Genomic DNA, 18,312 nt, shown 5'->3' with positions numbered 1-18,312 from the left:
CTGATCCCCCCATCCATATTGCCAAAGGTTTGCTTTTTGCCACATTGCTCTAGGTCAGCAAGAAAACAAAATTCTTAAGTCTAAAAAAAATTCAAATACCTTTGTGCAAAATATATGCAGTGAATTTCAGCTTGAAAGACCGATGTTTTGAAAAGTTATGAACACATCAAAACAAGATTTCTAATGGAAATTTCTGCAGGTGCTGAACCTCACATTTATCTTCTGGAGAAATGATGAAAAGTGCAAGAGAGACATTTGTCAAAGTACTTGACTACAGCAATATTCTGAATTCTTAAGCATCAGTCTATAAAGATAGAGTATTCCTCTAGATATAAGCCCCTTTCAATAAGCTCTGAAGTCACGATTTCAAAGTGACAGGAAGAGGAAAAAAAAAAGAACTTTGGGGTCAAGCAAAGAGGGCAACAGGCAACTTATTATGCACTCTCAAGGGGTTGTTATCAAGTAGACTAACTGTAGGACAGTATCTGTATTAATAAAACGCCTACACAAGAACTTGCAATATGTAATAAATAAAACCCGTTAATAAACTCCAGCAATAATATATGAGGAAGCATATCAGAAAATAAAGTTACAGACATCCCTTTAAAGCCAGAAATTTAAAACAGGTAGCCTCAGCCATCCACAAAAGAAGTTTTTTAATAACCTAACATTACAGCTTGCTGTGGCTTAGTGAGTCAAACTGCAGTTACCCTGCAGTCATCTATCAGAATCAGATTTAAATAATTAAAGGAGAGGGAGGAGCAGGGAAAGGAGAAAACAATTCCTAATTCTCCCCATAAAATAAAGTTTGCTCATAAGACTCATAGCTACACCCAATACATTTTTAGAAGTGTCCTAATTACTACACATGTTCTTTGAGCTCCATCCTTGTTCCTTAAAGGGTGACCTATTAGCGTATCAAAAGAAACTACAGTACTTAAAAGATCTGATGATAATGAAGTAAAATAGAGGAATGTTAGGATGCTCRCTTAAACTTCTCCTCTCTAGGCTTCCAGACTAACACCTCAGACTTTCTGCAGACATCTCCACACAGGTTGAGTATTGATAGTCTTCACCACAGACATAACTTATTCTTTTTTCAAAATGGTACCATCTTTGTTATCCAATGCAGAACTTCTTGCAGATAGAAGTAACATCACAAAACTTGCCATCTATAGGAGTAATACAGGTTTACTATCCCAGCATAAACTGGCTTAATGTAGTCTATGAGTACAGCTGGAGTCTTGATTGCTGAAGTTTTGATAGCCTTCTAAAATCATCCTATTGACTGATCTGTACTTTCCACACTTCCACCTATTGTTTCTTATCTTTCTTATCCTTATCTAGTGAAAAAGAAAGGTTGCCAGCAGCAAGTCTGACAAGTCACCATTTCCATTACAATGAATGGCAGGGCCTAATGCTAACCGCAAGGAAARGACAGAACTGACAGCCTGCCCAAAGGTCTTTGGAGATGCAACAGTCTGCTTTTCAAGCTGGAATAGAAAGAAGGCTAAGAAATAACATCACAAAGTGTTGGCAAGAGGGAGAACACACAAGCARCAAGAGAAAGGATCTGAGACAGAATGTGTGTCCAGATAGCCACATTCTGAGAATCTGCAGTCCCACTCAGGTTTCTTCAGTCGTAGATACGCCACCTTTGTCCATTATTACTAAAGTCAAGGGCAGATSTAGATTAGATAAGAGTTTTCCCAGATGCAAAAAATCATGGAATGCTATGTTAAGGAAAACAAAACAAAACAGAAGCTATGGCATTTCCCTCTTTCATCCTTTCCACTCAAAACRAGTAATCTAAGGTAGCTATCAATGGCTCCTTCAGTGAGATTTGTTCAAACTCAGTTTTGACTGGAGAAGAAAGCAAAAGCTTTCAGTATTGTTACAGYAGCAGCCACCCTGCACTTTGAATCACACAGGGTTACCCAATGAGCAACACCCCAGGTAAGCAGTGTACGAGCCTCTTGAAGCACAGGCTTCTCACTTCACCTCCCAAATAGAGGCAGTACCATCRGAAAAGTTCTACAGCCTCTTAGTGTTCCCTTCAGCTGCGCCAAATCCTGATGGAAGGTGTTTAATGAGYGCAGATGGACAATGGCCAGAGCCTGCATTTGTTCTGAAGTGAAGATGGGTCAAGTTTCTCATTCTCCACATAATTCTTAACATTGTAAGTATGAAAAAAAYAAAAATAGAGATTCTAAAGGCTTTTCAGAGAGATGCTTATTGACTAAGTTGCCATAAAAAGTTCCACCACCATTTAAAAAGTGAAAGCCAGAAGATATCTTACTGGTTTTGAGCAATRTTTGTTCCTTTACTGCTTAAAATTGAAACATTAAGAAAGTGTTTTGCTTTAAAGCATTGAAGACTCAAACAAGTAGTACGCTTCATACTGAACAACAATTAGAAAAGGAAGCATGCCATTTGGCCTTCACTAGTCACCTCCAGTGATCACTAAGATATCTTCTAGTGTATGTTTTCCTTTCAAGTTTATGCATTTTTTTTTAAATCAATAGCATTTTCACCACCTCCTATGGGAGACCAGATCTAGTCCAAAAGGTCCCATACTCCATGAATGCATCTATTAAACTCAGGCTTCCCACCTGGTTAGTTACTCCCTATTACTCTTGTTAATGGTTCTGGTTTGAAGGCCATGGATGTTTGTCACTGGACACTCAACAGCTTGCTCTGCAGTGACCCTACAGCCAGAGCCTTGAACCATTCCGAACTACGGTATGTTTTCCACACCCATAGCCTTTACTTGGTTCAATTTGCATTACACCTTACACTTGCAACATTATATCCACACCTCCCTCACATCCTTCATCATAAACTAGGGTCTCCCAAAGATGTGTCCTTTCGCTGTTTTCACCACTGTTTAGGTTTGTGGTATATTTCYGGTACTTGAGTGCATGACATTTAAAATAAACCTGCTGAAGCCATAAAAAAGATGAACTGCTTCCGTGTTTTGGGACTTGATAATCTACAACAGTCACAAATTAAGGTCATGTGAAGCATGCTCAGTCACAGTCCAAAGCAAGTCTCCTAATCAYCACCTCCTTTCATATCCTTTTAGTTTTGGTTTTTGTGGAAGATAAGCAGTATATCCATTATAGATTCCTCTCTCATTCCCTGAGACCCCTATTTTGAGGCACAATTRTAGAAATAGTGTAGAATAACCTTCTTTTATAGCAATGGATTAATCATGGCATTTCACATGCTACAAGAAAGAATTTAAGACAGACAGCTATTTCAATTCTTCCCTATCTTTCAACTTTTCTATCACAGAAAACCTTGTTTCCACACTGCAAATTCACATCAAATCCATTATCTGCTATCCTCAGTTTCCCTTCATCCCAYATGCTTCACCAACACTGTGTGACAAAAAGGCAAAACAGATCAAAAATTGAAACCGTCGCATGCAAATAGTTAGTCTTCCTTGAAGTCCAGGTGTCATCTGCTTAAAATCCTCCCCCCACCAAGAAGCACACCTTGTCTTTCTCTCTCCRGAGGTAACACCAGGCTAACACATTGCTTAAATAAAAAAAAAAAAAGCACTGACAGAAAGCAGTGGATAACACCTTACCCACTTAAAAATATAAAAAGAAATTTACCTCTCGTTTATTTCTCCTGGCAACTTTGAGAAATTCCATAAGGATCTGCAACTGTGCAGCCTGGGACTCCTGTAATGCACAGTAAACAAGGGTGTGTAACTCTTCCATATAGTTTAAGAAAAACCAACATTCATTTTACACACAAATTCTAACTTAGCATAAAAACAGTTTTCATTTAGAGGTGAGTAAAAGAAAATAGCTTAAGGCACAGTTACAAGAATGGTAGTTTTACTTTGCCTCAAAAGTTTTAGGGTTTTGTTTGGCTCATGGCAAGTTTTACACGAAGCAAGACATCCTTGTAACAGGTCTCCTTTGTGCATTACAGAGGGCTTACTAATATGTCAACACTGTCTTGGCTAACGCATCTGAAATCGCTTTCGGAATACAGATTCCTCACAGACTCATCTTCTATCCTGGAATATCATTAGCATCCACTTCTGTAATTAACATATTGAAACATTAAGTATACATACAAAAAACACCTCTCCCAAAAAGTAACCTTTGTGCATATGTAAAGACATTACTACAGGTTTCTCCAGAAGCCAAGACAAAGGTAAGTTCACTGATTGAACTGAAGAATCCTTTTCTAGATTTTCCATATTAGCTCATTTTCTTCAATCATCAGTTTAGCATTTTCACMTAAACCAGCGAACCACTTCATGTGGCAAGAGAAATAGGAAAGCAGAAAAGGAAGGAAAAAATATATATTCCAGCATTAATATAGCCTTAATTCTGCCCTGACATTAAGACACTTTTAAAATCTCCAAAAAAATATATATATATATATATATTATTAAAGGACCACAAGCATAGACTCAGAAAGGTTCAAGGCATATGAGCACCCTGAAGGGAAGGGTAAAGAGAAAAATGCAGTTGCAGATTAGGAAGCAAAAGACTTTTCTGGAATGAGTCTCTTAATCTTTCTCCCTATCCCCATGACTATAGTGAGAAAGCAAAGCACATAAAACTAGAAAGAAAAAAAATGCTTTTAAATTGTAATTTAACTGGCTGGGGTGTGTGTGAGGAGGAGTGTTTGGGGGGTTTAAGTCTTAATAGACTTGTTTGTTTCTGTTCAGAAGCATACATACACTCAATCCTGTGTCTTCCCTGATGTTTGTCATTTCAGTTAAAAACCACACTCTCATCTACTGTCAAACAGCAGCAAAAAAACCAACCAAACAAAAAAACCCCACCAAGTTTCCCAACAGCAAGATACTATATGACACACTAGTAGTCAAGTAAGCAGATTTTTGGGTTATTTTCCCTCCATCAGAACCAGTGGTTGTGTAAATGTTGATTTTGCAAGACTGAGTAAGATAAGTAATTCTCAACAAAAAAGTTGTTTTCCTCACCTGTTTTGAAATCCACCCTCCTACCTAGACTTCACGAGGCCAAGTTCTCTAACCCAGTTTACTTTAGAAGATCTAGCTCTTATAATTGGAAAATGATCAGCTGAGACCAAGAGCATAGTGTGAACACATCCCAGAAGTGGCCAAACACAGAACTAACCCAAACCAACTACATTTCAGTTAAATCATAGTAGCAGCTTGCTTCATGTCATGTAAATCTTCAAACTGACTTCTTAAACAAGACATCTGAACTTTTCACTCAAGTATTAAATACTAGAGAAACAGTCTTCAGAGATTAAAGTCATTCAAGTTCTACCAATTACAGTAGAACTAAACAGTCATTTTTTCATGCTGATATCTTTAAGAAGGCCAAACTGTAGGTTTACTGGTAAACTTGATAAAACTCATTACTTAGGAAAATCTGAAAATTTACTAGTGCACTGTTCAATTAGCAAACATCTTCATACATATTTACATGTTCTGCTTGCCACTTTCTCTACCATTTTGCCTGTTCCATTTGCACAACCCTGCCAGCAGCAACACTATAAGCACAATTACGACACKGCAGTGCATTAGGCAGTTTGCTGTAACAAAAGTTAAGACTGCCAACTTTTCAATACCAAAATGTGATAGAAAACTTTGAGTAATTAATTCAGCAATAAAATTCTACTTTAAAAAGATAATAGTGTGGAAGATTAAACTAATCAAAGGTTAAATTAAAAAATTTAGTTAAGACACAGGAAACTTCTTACTGCTTCCAACTGCTTCTTCTTTTGTACCAGCAGCTCCAGCATCAGGTTGACATTGGCCAAGTCAAGATTGTCTTGATCGGTTCCCAACAAGTCTTGAATAATCTGCCACCTATGGCCATTCTAAGAAGAGATGTTGGGGAGACTGTAAGTTCAAGCAATCCACGGTTATGTCAAACAACAGATATTAAAAGCAACACTTCAGTATTTCATTCTTCGTAAAAACAACAAACAGATTTCAAGAATCAGAATTCCCAATCTTCCCACGTGTACAGGACACCACTCTTATTCTACTGCTTCTGTGTAACTATTTATCTTATTTGGAAGATATTTTGAGAACGCGCCCTTTGCAAGAGCTTAGTTGCTGCTATGAAGAGAATATTTCACAGGCACAATTTTATCTGTTTTGTGTCCTAATTCAAGGACATATTTCTATGGGAAAGAAGAAAAAAAGTGCATTTATCCAAGCTTATTTGAATTCTAATTCTACTTGAAATACTGTTAAGTGGCAAAACCTTTTAATTATTTTTTATACAAGTAATAGGTGAGGCCTTCCAAGCAAAATTCAAATGGCAGAAGGCAGTATCAGTCTTTCTTCTGTTCCCCTCTCCTATGCTACCTCCTCTCAAAAGTATTTCCAAGAGAAATGTGAGAACAACAAAGAAGATGGAACTCGCAGGGTGATCTTTCCATTCAACCTGTTAGAACTGTAAAGCACTCCTCAGTGTTAACATGCTACCACTCAGACCATCTCCCCTTCCCCCCAGGGTGTTTACTCTTATTATCAGTCACCACATTTAAAAAAAAAAAAAAAAAAAGAGTATCTCTTAGCATGCAAAGCCTGAATAACAGGTTAGTGCTAACACAGCCTTACATTAAAAGGCTTTAGGAATCAAAAGAAGCAGCCAAGACTTTAAGGCCTTCTAAAAAAGAAATCTGGATTTTAAAAAATCCTGTCCCGTAAAGCTAAAAACACTAAAACAATATATTTCAATTTGCAAGAACAAGAAATGTCATCCAATGTAGACATTTTCTAAGAGGCTATAGACTATTTCTATTGGACAGATTAAAAACTTAACATCCATACAGAATATTGTTTCTTTTATGAAGCATTCAACAGACAACCTGTGGAAACCACTAGGAAAAAAACCTCAAATTCATTCTGAGGCAACTGGAAAAAATAGAAATTATGTAATTTTTAAAGAAGTCCACAAGTGATTTGAGAATAACTAGTACCTCCAAAATAACTTTTAGGACATCCTGTATTCTCATTAGAAAAACAGAAAGAATAAAATCAGATTTATGGAAGAAAATTCTCATTTGATTTGGAACTGCCACACAAGGAGTTTACTTTGGATAAAAAAAGATACTGAACTAGTAAAGTTAACAGTGAAATTGTTAAAGATCAAAAAAATTTTTCATTTTCAGAGACTTAAGAATTAAAAGGATCAACCCTGGAAAACAATTTCCTGCAGAAATGGAATATAATTGGAACACTGTTTACAGATTTGTCAGACTTAATAAGCAAAGTTAAAGAAAGCAAGTGTTCCAACACAATGAAAAAGGACAATTCAGAGACTCATTTCCCTTAGATATCAGATTCCAAAATGGTGTTTGCATTATGGATAAAAATGTTGTCAGTTTGTTTACAGTATACAGTATGAAGCCTGCCTTAACTGACATTGAAAGGACCAGGAAAAAAGTTTATATACAAGTGTCCTTAATTTGATGAACAAGCTAAACTATTCAGAAAAGTTTAGAGATGCCTTAACATGATTCCTTAATTAACAAGGCAAATCCATTGCCAAGAAATGGTTAGCRTGGGCTTCGTTTGTTGTAATGTTTCTGATGTTAAGACAAGTCATTTGAGACAGGTTACAAAAGGAGAACAGGTACACTGAAAAGTTGGTAAAACAGTAMGATTTCTCTTTTTAGACATGTTGGCATTTTTATTTGCTGCCAAAAGACAGACACAATACTGTTTTTAGAATAAAATCATGGCAGATTTCCACACTTACTGGCAGTTATCTAACGTAGACGCATCTACGGGTATGGTTTTTAAAAGGTGTGCTACTGAGAGAAAGCAGAACCAATTTCCAAGAAGTTATGTAGCTGTCTTCAGGTCAGCTGTGCACATTTTAAAAYAGATGTGAAAACCTTCAATATTAAATATAAAAAACCAGCTGTAAGCCAATGAATCGTTTAAAGGCACTCTTTCCTAAAGCATACAACTGCTCAAAGTGTAATTTTCTACAGTGTAGCGCCTAAATTAGTAGCACTCAACAGAGGTTTTTCGCAACAGACGAGAAATGGGAGTTTCATGATCTTTAATATTACTTTCTAAGTATATTTATGAATTATAGAAGCAAAAGAAGGAAACCAGACACAGTAAGACCAATAGTTTTGAAGTTTCCCACTTGAAGGCATGTATTCAATTAAATCTTAACGTACAAGAGTTTCTACTGCTGCAATACAGGAGTTTCAACAAAAAAAATAATTATGCTAAGTTGTATCCCAATTCTRTAACATGAAAAAAGTCTAAAATAGAGCCAAAATGTTTTCTCTGGGATCAGAGCCAGAATGTCAGTACTCTAAACATATCCTTCTCCCTCTTGTGGCTGGTATTATCCTTCTTCCAATTTCCCTGTAGAAAACTGCTTCTCTCACATAAAGAGACAAGTTTGTGGCACCACTAATCATCTATTACTCTCACTGTAGTTGTAGTTTCCAATATTGAGTGAAGATTATTACCTTTAAATAGGTATGCTTCCATAGGTAATTTCCCAGRTTATATTCAGTACATCGCATGACACTGAACTATACTAACAGCTTGCCTCTGCATGTATACTGGCTGGCAGGAAGAATTAGAGTTAACAAGGTTGAAGGGATCCAATGCTACTGAGGCTGGGATTATTCCCTGTAAAGCAAATTAAAGCATCATCTCAAGAATATAATTTACTCTAAATTAGGCCACATAATGACACGATCACTCTACAGAACCATTAAATAAATATAAAGTAAGAAAGTTGGAACATACGGTGCTACTCACTGAATGGTCCAGTTTGAATCTTTTCTCCTCAGATCTTTGCTTCTGTTTAAGAATAAGTTCATTGACTAGGAAAATAAATAAATAGGATTTTAGAGCAAGAAATGAACAGATAACTCAAAGTTCAAAACACAAGTATAAATTCAAGGTTAAAATTATTAGTAATTAAAGGGTAAAAAAAAGTATCTCTTCTGACCAGTTTATTCTTTTGATAAATTTGTGAAGGATAAGGAGTTTAAAAAAAAAATCCTTTTGCAAATATAATGCCTACACCTTCCCAGAACTGCTTTAGTTCTTTTCCTGAGCACCCACGTCTCTTTACTGGACAAAGTTTTTCAATTCTGAGGCAGAAGTACATCATAGGAGAGCATGAAGGAGATAAAACATTAACAGATTTACTATTGCCTGACAACAAGTATAGTCAAATGGAACAACTTTTTTCCTTAATTGCTATTTTCATATTTTGCAAATATTTTTGCTACAGCTTTATTTCCTACCAATATTGTGAATGGTGTAAAGAGAAAAGAACCTCATCTGTCCCTATCCCTTTACACACACATATACAAGTTCTTCCCCACCTCTATTTTCCCCAAAACAGAACTCTTACACCCTTGAAAAATAGATGTACAGAAGCAACATTCTTTGGCCTAACACACTCCCAGCTTTACCTCAGCATTATATTTGACACTTGAGCTTAAATCGGAAGTGCCTACTTCTGAAGCATTCTCTGGCTGCTATGGTTTCTAATCCATTTACTATTAAATGAATATCCCAGCACAGGAAATCAAACATTTAATTTTGATGTTTCACACTGCAATACACTTCCTTTGATCTTCTCTCCCCACTATCCCAGTCTTATTTCTGTTTTCAGTTATGAGTATTTCCCTCCTCTATTTAAGGACCAAAAGTTAAGCATATGCATTTGTACGTGTGTGCACATTCTTTCTATACATAATTTACACACATACACAAGTGACATGGACCTCACTGAAGTAGCCAATCAAACCTAAATCCAGGTCAAAACAATATCATATGTAAACCAGCTCCCTTTGGTGTTCATGCTCTGTAAACAAGGCATGTTTTTGATTACTAGACAGATGACAGTCCAAGAAAACTAAAGTAAATAGAGATTTAAACCTTGTAGTCTAAGAAAACATCTTCAGTTTTGCTTTTTATAGTAGGTCAACAACAGCAAGTCTGAATCTTTCTGCTATAAATCATCATACTGCACTTTTGAAGGCAGCGGGGTACTAACAATTTATACTATTAACCAAGTGTTTTGTTTTGTTTTTTTTTAAACACAGCTGACACAGGGCTGATGTGTGGATTTTACTTTTGCTATACAGAACCAGGTGAACCTTCATCACAGCTAAGGTGTTCCTTACATAATGAAAAGGTAGGGCTCACCTAAGAAGTTGGGGTAGAGATGATCTATGTTGTCCACCACGTAGTTACATTTTGGACATCTGTTATTATCTTCCAAGCTCTGATGAATACATTTATAGCTGTTTAAAAAAATGAAAATCCAGAAAAACAAGTGAGCAAACCTCAAGGAAAAGAAAAATCTCACATAAGCTAAACACTATCAACCATAGATAAGGTACGCTATTTGTGCTGCTAGCTAACAGCTGCATTGTGAAGATCCTACAACACTGAAGCCGGAATGTTTCAAYATTAACTAAAAGCGTGGTACTACAAAAAGACAATTACATTTCTTGGCAAGGATTATGAGCAGTATTTAAGCACTTAACTCTCAGTTATTTCACCAAGGACTGTTGCAATGAAAACACCTCAATCACACTTCCATCTTGAATTTATGCTCCTCTTACACAAATAACGCTAACAAAACAGACTCTGTTATTCAGAAGCAACTCTTCCAGGGTAACCAAATACATAGCAAGAGGCATTAAAAGCTGTTGTGCCTTTTGGGTAATCAAGCACAGATGGAACGCCTTTCTTCCAGTTTCTCATTTTCTGCCACCCCCTAGATGTTCTTCCAGGGTATGCAATTAATACAAGGCACTTCACAAGTGCTCTGTTCAATTTTTAGCTATATGAGGGATGGAGAAATCACAAGATGCACTTTTAACAGAAAGTTTATGCATCTCTTATGACGATTTTTAGCTTCATGTCAACTACTGAAAGAGACATCCTATGGCACAATATTGCTCTGTTCATTCTAAAGAATGATATTTGAACGCCTCTCATTTCAGACATTAAAACATCAAACACAGGAATAAAATGTTAGTTACCATGTAAGGAACAAAATCAGTTGTTACTTTATCTGTTGCATATTCTAAAAAATAGCTGAATCTGCTGCTTGAAACAAGTGTTTAAAGCTACTAAAAATACTACTACTTATAAAAGGTACAAGACTTATTTCTAGTTAACGTACACCATAGGAGTGCAGTGCATACAGGACATTAAAACCTCATGGTTCAAAGCTTATTCCAAACTCTAATTGAGAACAGAAGGAGTAGATAATTCCACACCTGCCCCCTGGAGGGTTCTTGTACTTCTCCAGGAAACATTTGTTTCTTGTGACAGCCAGAGATAACATACTGAAGAATATATGGACCTTGGGCCAATTCAATGTAACAGTTGCCTAGCAAAAATTTTTCAAAAAGAAAAATATCAGTGGGAAGGGGGAGAGAAAAAAGCAAGTCTGAAGTACACTCTAAGAAGTTTAGTAGATTCAAATTCTATAAAAATCACAGGTTTCCTAAAGCCAATGTGCATGCTGTTTCAAATTGCATACGGCCTTGCATGAAAGGCAAGGACCACCTACCCACACTTAGCACTCACATCCATTACTTTTACCAGCAGTGGGATCTACTGCTTCAAGTGATAATAAGCAAAAATAGCTGAGAAGCCCCCATTCTCCAGTTATGGATAAGAAGTTGGCAGCTGTTATGACTCTGGGTACTGGATGCCACCAACAGTTCATGACCACTGTGTCTTTACAAAGGAAGTAACATGGTGGCACAACATTCGTTTTAAACATGAAGACAACTTCACTTTTTAACCATCTGGCAGTCATCTGTTCAAATTTGATTTTAATCTTTTTCTTCTATGCAAGGACAGAAGAGAGAAAAGAAAGAAAACTGGAAAAGGAAAGAATTCATTTATGCGTCAGCCTACACATACTGTAAGAGACAGACATTTTGCTCAGTACAGATAYCTTACCAGAAGCTGTGTCCACATTTCGTCATGTAGGCTTCTTCAATCATATCAAAACAGATGGGGCTGAAAACAAAATTAGAGAGATGCCTTTTTATGTTAAGAAAGGGGGAAAAACTAACTCAGGGCAGTCATCTAATCTCTATTATGTAATATCTTCTGTTCATAAAATGGGGTGGGGGGCACAACAACTAGGCAGGATAAAGATCAAAACAGCAATTAACATTTATCTGAACTCAGAACTATGATGCAGTTTGCTACGTTAGAAACTATCAAGTGTTCATTCTTGAAGCTTTCAAGAGTTTCAATCTACTCAAACACAAAGCCAGAGAATTCTCYACAAGTATAGAAGAACCTCCCAACCATCCATCTACATCCCAACTGAACTTAAACAAAACTGTTTTAAATTAACACATTTAACAAGATATTTATAAATGACACCAAGATTAGGTTATCTTCCCTTTTGCAGCCAAGTTGTGCACAATTAAAGAAAAATGAAAAAGAGATAGGTCAGTAATGAAGTCATAAGAATTAATAAGGTGGAGAAGAAGGTGCCAAAGAGGGGTGTGTTCTTGCAGAAAATGGCCAAAGAGCCAAAGCTACCGAAGAACTCTATACCTATAAAGGAGCAGTGCAACTGAAAGAGGGAACCAACATATCAAGCAGTATTATGAAGTCAAAGGAAAAGGTTAAAAAAAAAAAGTTAAAATCCTGGATGTTAATAAAGAGGGYAAAACAATGCAGATGGAAACAAGGGCTTTAATTTTTTCCAGGACAAGCTGATGATGGAAGCAAGTGCAGTCCTCGAAACCACAGAGCTAGCTCTCTGGAGGGACTGCCAAGGAGCTAGCAGGCAGCTAAAGAGAAGAGGAAATATGTGCAAATAGAGAAGGTTCTACAGGAACTTGAGCAAGACAAGAAATGACAAAGGAAATAAGTGAAACRGCAAGGAAGGAAGTCTTTGCCTCATTATCGATGTTTGAAATATAAGTGAAGGCAGAAGAGAGGCATACCTTGTTTCCAGTGGGTACTACCATGGMTTACCTTACCAGTTAATCAGAGATGGCAATTGCACAATACTCATCCTAAGGTTTTGACCAGCTATCTAATGAGGCATTGGGAACAGYAGTTTTACAAGCGTATCCTATAAAACTGTTGCATCAGCTGCATCACAAGCTTTGCCTTGCTTTCAGGTCCTTACAGAGAGAATATCTCACGAATCCAAATACTTTCCTCATACTTCTACAAGTATATACACTGATCTCCATCCAGAGCGGTTCTAGCCAGTATTTGTTCTCTTCAGAAACATCCTCCTCCCATACTCTGCCAATAAGAATTTAAAAAAAAAAGCTTGAAAAAAAAAAAAAAAAAAAAAAAAGTAAATCTTGCACAAAGTCTTTTGAATGTTTTGATCTCAGACTCAGTTCTTAGACAGTGCTTAGGTGAGCAGGTTGTTTCATTTCTGTTTCTCCACTTTGTTCTGAAAGCATCCTAACACTGCACACAAATCACCTCCCGTTCTGCCATCCGTTATAGAGGCTAACATTGGTCACCCCGTTTAGTATCTTAAAACTGGATGGAAGAAATCCCTCTTAAATAAATACATATTTTCTAAACCTATGGACTGCAGAAGCTATCATCGCTGTCAACTCAACCCCCCTCAGAATGAGAAAATTGCAAAACACATATGCCTTGAAAGGTTTGTCCAACCTGAAATACAAGCCAAGTTGTCTTAAATATTCCACAACTAAATGACTAAACCATCTATTAAAACACGATGTGAAGACAAACCAACCAAAATGCAATGCTGTGCTTTGAACCAACTGAGTCACTAACTTCTTTCCTCGAAAGAAGCTACCAAAACAACCAATAAGCACTAGCCCCTGCTCTGCCCTGACAGGCCCCTTCTGCAGATCAGTTATCTGGAACAGCACGCAACTTCAGGAGTTCAAGTCACTGTTTCTGAGTCAGAAGTTATKTATGTTCAAGGCATTGTTTAGCTAGAATAAACTATGACAAGGTTAACCAACGATAAATATATTAATAAGAGGAGAATTAGGATTCTTTTAAGGCCAGCTGATAGAATACACAGGAAAAAAAAAAAAAGACTTTGAGCATCCGAGTCTATTTTTCTCCCCACTGCTGATAAATAACATCTCCTTCTGTTATGCCACATAACATAGCTCCACTCTCTATTTCATGCTAAAAACTGCTTTTCCCACAGGGCCAGATACCTTCTCTGGTACATTCTTAACACCCTGCCTCCAAAAAGGGCAGTGAATCAAGAAGGTCTTGATGCTCTTTTGTCTGCAAAATGACATTACAAATTAGAGCTAAACCAGGAAGATTTCTCCCTAACACAACAGCCATCCAAGATCACTGTTTCCAAAGGTATTCTTCTTCATATCGATTTGATGGGAGAAGTGACAGAGTCAAAACAGTTGAGAAAGAAAGCAATCAGACCCTGCAAACGTACCTATTAAGTGCCACRGCCATTCCTAACAGAGCCTGAAGTTTCCGTTAAGGATTGTTGCCCCTCAAAATACTCTCTGCTTTACGAGTAGCAACAAGATTGATGTCTTTTAATACTTATCAAAGTCAAGCTGGTTGTAATACATAAAAGTTGCTAGGTGTCAGTTATTTTAACTTAGTTTTAACACACAGGGAAAGTTAAGAAAGGAATAGAGAGAAGCAAAAAACAGGAACTTGAGACATATGATGGCTCACATTACACGTAGAAATTGAGTAGCATAGTTATGGCAAAAAAAAATCATTCTCTGCACGAGGCAGCTGTTATTCTCCATTTGTCTGTCTTAAGCTGTAGAGCCAGGTAAAAAGGATGCAAAATTACTCCAGCAAGCAGTAARTTTCACTGTTCTTTACAAAATACTGATGCCTTATTTACTAAATAGTAGTTTGTCTAAGACCATCTAAATCGCAAAGGTTCCTCTATGATACATTTTGTTTCTCCATGGTTGAGACTAGCAGGACAGGTATTTTTTTTTTTTTTTAAACATTTTAACCAAGTTCATGCCTTTAATTCTTATCACTCATTTTCAAGGTGTCAWTCTCAAGGTTTTTATCTTATTGTTACCTCCTTGCTACCTGAACATCTAGCTTAAGTGTTCAGGATAAACTTTAAACATGTTTCATGCTCCCTTCTATTTCACCACAAGCAAGAGCCATTAGAGTTTTTTCATTCTGTTCTTCTTTGGCCTAAGAAGAGAGCAGRAAGAGAGGGCACAATTCAGGCTCTGTACTTTACTCAGAATGTGCTCAGGTTAAAGAACACTGCCATTCCTGTCTATTATGTTTGAACTGCATATTGAGCAGATTATAAAAGCCATCATTTTACATGTTACATAAACAGTCTGCTGTGTTTTTACTTTGTGACCTCCAGGGTTAGCTTCCAGTATTAGAGAAACTCACAAGAGCATAAACATGAAAAATTACACTCAGTCCATGCTTAGTATTAGTAATAACAGGTAGATCTATTCTTARAAGACCCATGATCCCGTAATGCAGACTTTTAGACATCTCAAGRCATGCAAAATAGTGCTTCTCACATTTGAGTCTGTATACAGACCTTGAGAGGTACACCAAGCAATGCCTACTTTGTCATATGTTCTTATTTATACCAGAGCTCAAAAACAAGCACTGGTATGAAACAGTCCCTGAAAAGAGAGCCTAGAACTCCCAGGAAGACACCTTCTGTCCAGGAAGCAAAGCAGACATTAACTGGTTTTAGGGAGGTTCAGTCAACCACTAATTGAGAGGCCTGGAAAAACCATAGCCAATTACACTGCTGGGTAGGAGGAAGTGCTCTGATTAGAGGACTCTACTCCAGATACTCTCCAGATAACTGGAAAGAGACCTTGCTGTAAGAGAGGCACAAAGTCTATGTTTAAATTCTACATCCTGGACCAAACCAAAAAAGTTTTCCCTCTTATAACAAAGTGTCTAGTAAGTCAGATAAYGTGCTTTCCTGGTCTAGAGTTAAGCATTTCCAGGCAGAAGCTGGAATATGCTAYAAACGGCATACATTTGAGAACTCCAGAGAGCACACTATTTGCTGAACCTTTCACAATCCAGACTAGCAATGTATACCAACATTTGTGTTAAAGCCTAGACTTCACGCTGCTGAAAGAGCATTTTCAAGAAGCAGGCAGAGAGGTTGTGCACATTAACTCTATTGACAGGATTTTCACATGCACTTTCATGCGCACAACTTGCCCAGACTTCTTTATTCTTTCTCAACTTCAGTCTGGTAGAGGCAGAATCCACTACAGAATTTATAGCTGTAATCTAATAGTAATTCATATTCCATGTTCAGCCAGATTATCAAATGTTCCCTGCAGCAGGCAGTGTCCTTAAAGTGTCCTTACCAGAGAGGATGGCAAATGGCAAGTTTTTGCTTCTCGGATTGAAATATCCAAAGCTTATTTAAATCAAGTATTTAAACTCACATATACCTGTCCTTCTGGAGCTTGCTCAAAATTCCAAAGCTGTTCAGCTRAGTTTTTGTCCATACTGCCTAAGTGTATTGCTATCTCAAAAATAATTTTTGTTAAAAATAATGCTGTAATTTGAAGCTAATGTTAAAATAAGCAAAAAAAAAGTCCTACAGCCCAATGAAGTACATGACAATGAAAGACCAAAAAAAAAAAAAAAAACAGTTGTAACCACTAGCTGCTCTTGAAGCTGCTGATCTGCACTTGAATATGCCCAACCTGGTCCTCTTAAATACCAGCAAGAAGAAGATGGGAGGGAGGAGTTTTGCCCAGATCAGTAGATCACTATTCAGTTATTTTTTTCCTCTCACACATTGTTTAGCCAGCAGTGTTCCTCACTGAGAAGAGTTCAGCTAATTATGTGTCCTTCTCATAGCATGCACAGAACTTATCTGAGAGAAAAAGAAAAGAAGAGAGCAAGCTTTTTGAATTAACCTAAAACATTTCAACACACAAACTCATTGCCAGAGCTTTCATCTCCCTTTAGCTCAAACTCCCTCATTTCTATGAGTAACAAAGCATTAAGTGAAAACTGACTGGAAGGGGGAAGGAAATGATGATTGTAGACCACTACTATCAGAGCATAACTGCAGCTGAGGCAAAGGAGCAGGGACACTATTTCCCGCAAAAAGAAAACAGGTGAACAGCAGTAATACAACCATCTCCTAAATCAAGTGTCCTTAAGTCCACCTAACATGGCCTCRCATTTAGATAGAAGAGGAAGTCTTCTATACTTCTCTTCTGTATTCTAATCCCAATCCTGCTATTGAGCAAACCGCTACTTACAGTGGTAAAGAGTAATTCTAGATTATCACTTATTACTAGTGAGATGGCATTACTCTTTTTCCTATGGCTAGCTTTTTAGCAGCTTCAGGTTCTCCTTTCAGAAACAGTGATTATATTTCCTATCTAAACTGCTAGAGAGTTTAGAAGACTTAAAAGATCAAGTTTACAGATTTTTGCTAGAGCGCCTATCCCACAGAGATGCTGAATATCTAACCTGCATCTGAAAGCTGGAACAATCAAACAAAATTGTCTTGGAAGCTGTTACCCACTTTTATCCACTTTTTTTTAAAAACCATTTCTTTCACATACCTGACTTTTCAATCAACCAGGCTAGTTTCTAATCTCTCACAGATRTTACACCTACCCCCGTGTTCTGTTCTCACGTTTTAATACACGTATAACCATTTATAAAATTAAACCTATTCCTCATGTCAGGAGGTTTGAGGCCCATTAGCAGTGGGCTTTCTGTAAAAGCTGCAGACTTCCAGTAGTTCTCAAATCAGACATAGCGAGGCCTTGGCCTACCACTTTTGCTGAAAACCAATCATAACATAGTTTTGCCTGAACATTAGGACAGCATCTCAATGCCTTCAGGAAAGCCATCCCATTGCCACAGAAGTTTCCTACTCATCTGGTTTTAGGTGTCAGACTGACACAAATGCTACTGTTAYTTCAAGCTACAATCCTTTCCCAGCAACAGAGAAAAACCTGCATCGGTTTTGTTAGTGCTATCAACTGCCTCCCCTATCAGCAACCAGGGGACGTACTTCCAGACCACCTGAACGAGCACAAAAATCCCCTAATGACTTTCTTTTCAACAGGTCGTAAGGGGGCACTGGGAAGACTTAGCCTCTGGCCAGAGAGGCCTTTGCACATGCMAGAGGCTGGAACCGTTCTAGCCCTTTTCCACGCTAGCCTGGCTTGGAAAAGGGAACATTTGCTTGCGATGTCAACAGGCTACGAAAAGCACTCAGCGCGGCAGGCCCCCTCGGAGGGGCGCCCAGTTCTGCTGGGCCGGGGCTCACCCGGCACTCGCACTTCTGGGAGTAACCTCATTTTGTCTGAAAA

At 37.5% G+C, this 18,312-nt stretch overlaps 1 protein-coding gene across 1 annotated transcript in view; it reads right to left on the bottom strand.

Moving 5' to 3' along the window:
- The window catches only part of COP1 (COP1 E3 ubiquitin ligase), a 139,918-nt gene that overhangs the window by 114,490 nt on the left and 7,116 nt on the right, over positions 1-18,312 (bottom strand). The window contains exons 4-8 of the mRNA XM_085299692.1: positions 11,954-12,013; positions 10,175-10,272; positions 8,771-8,835; positions 5,725-5,844; positions 3,624-3,692 (exon numbers count right to left, since the gene is read on the bottom strand). Coding sequence (XP_085155818.1) covers positions 3,624-3,692; positions 5,725-5,844; positions 8,771-8,835; positions 10,175-10,272; positions 11,954-12,013 — 412 coding nt within the window. The remainder of the gene's footprint in view (positions 1-3,623; positions 3,693-5,724; positions 5,845-8,770; positions 8,836-10,174; positions 10,273-11,953; positions 12,014-18,312) is intronic.

Source organism: Rhea americana, unplaced genomic scaffold (assembly GCF_003343005.1).
Source record: "Rhea americana isolate MKP2758 unplaced genomic scaffold, rheAme1 scaffold_151, whole genome shotgun sequence".
NCBI lineage: Eukaryota > Metazoa > Chordata > Aves > Rheiformes > Rheidae > Rhea > Rhea americana.
The sequence above is the reverse complement of the archived record's forward strand: the minus strand, read 5'-3'. Positions and strand labels throughout refer to the sequence as shown.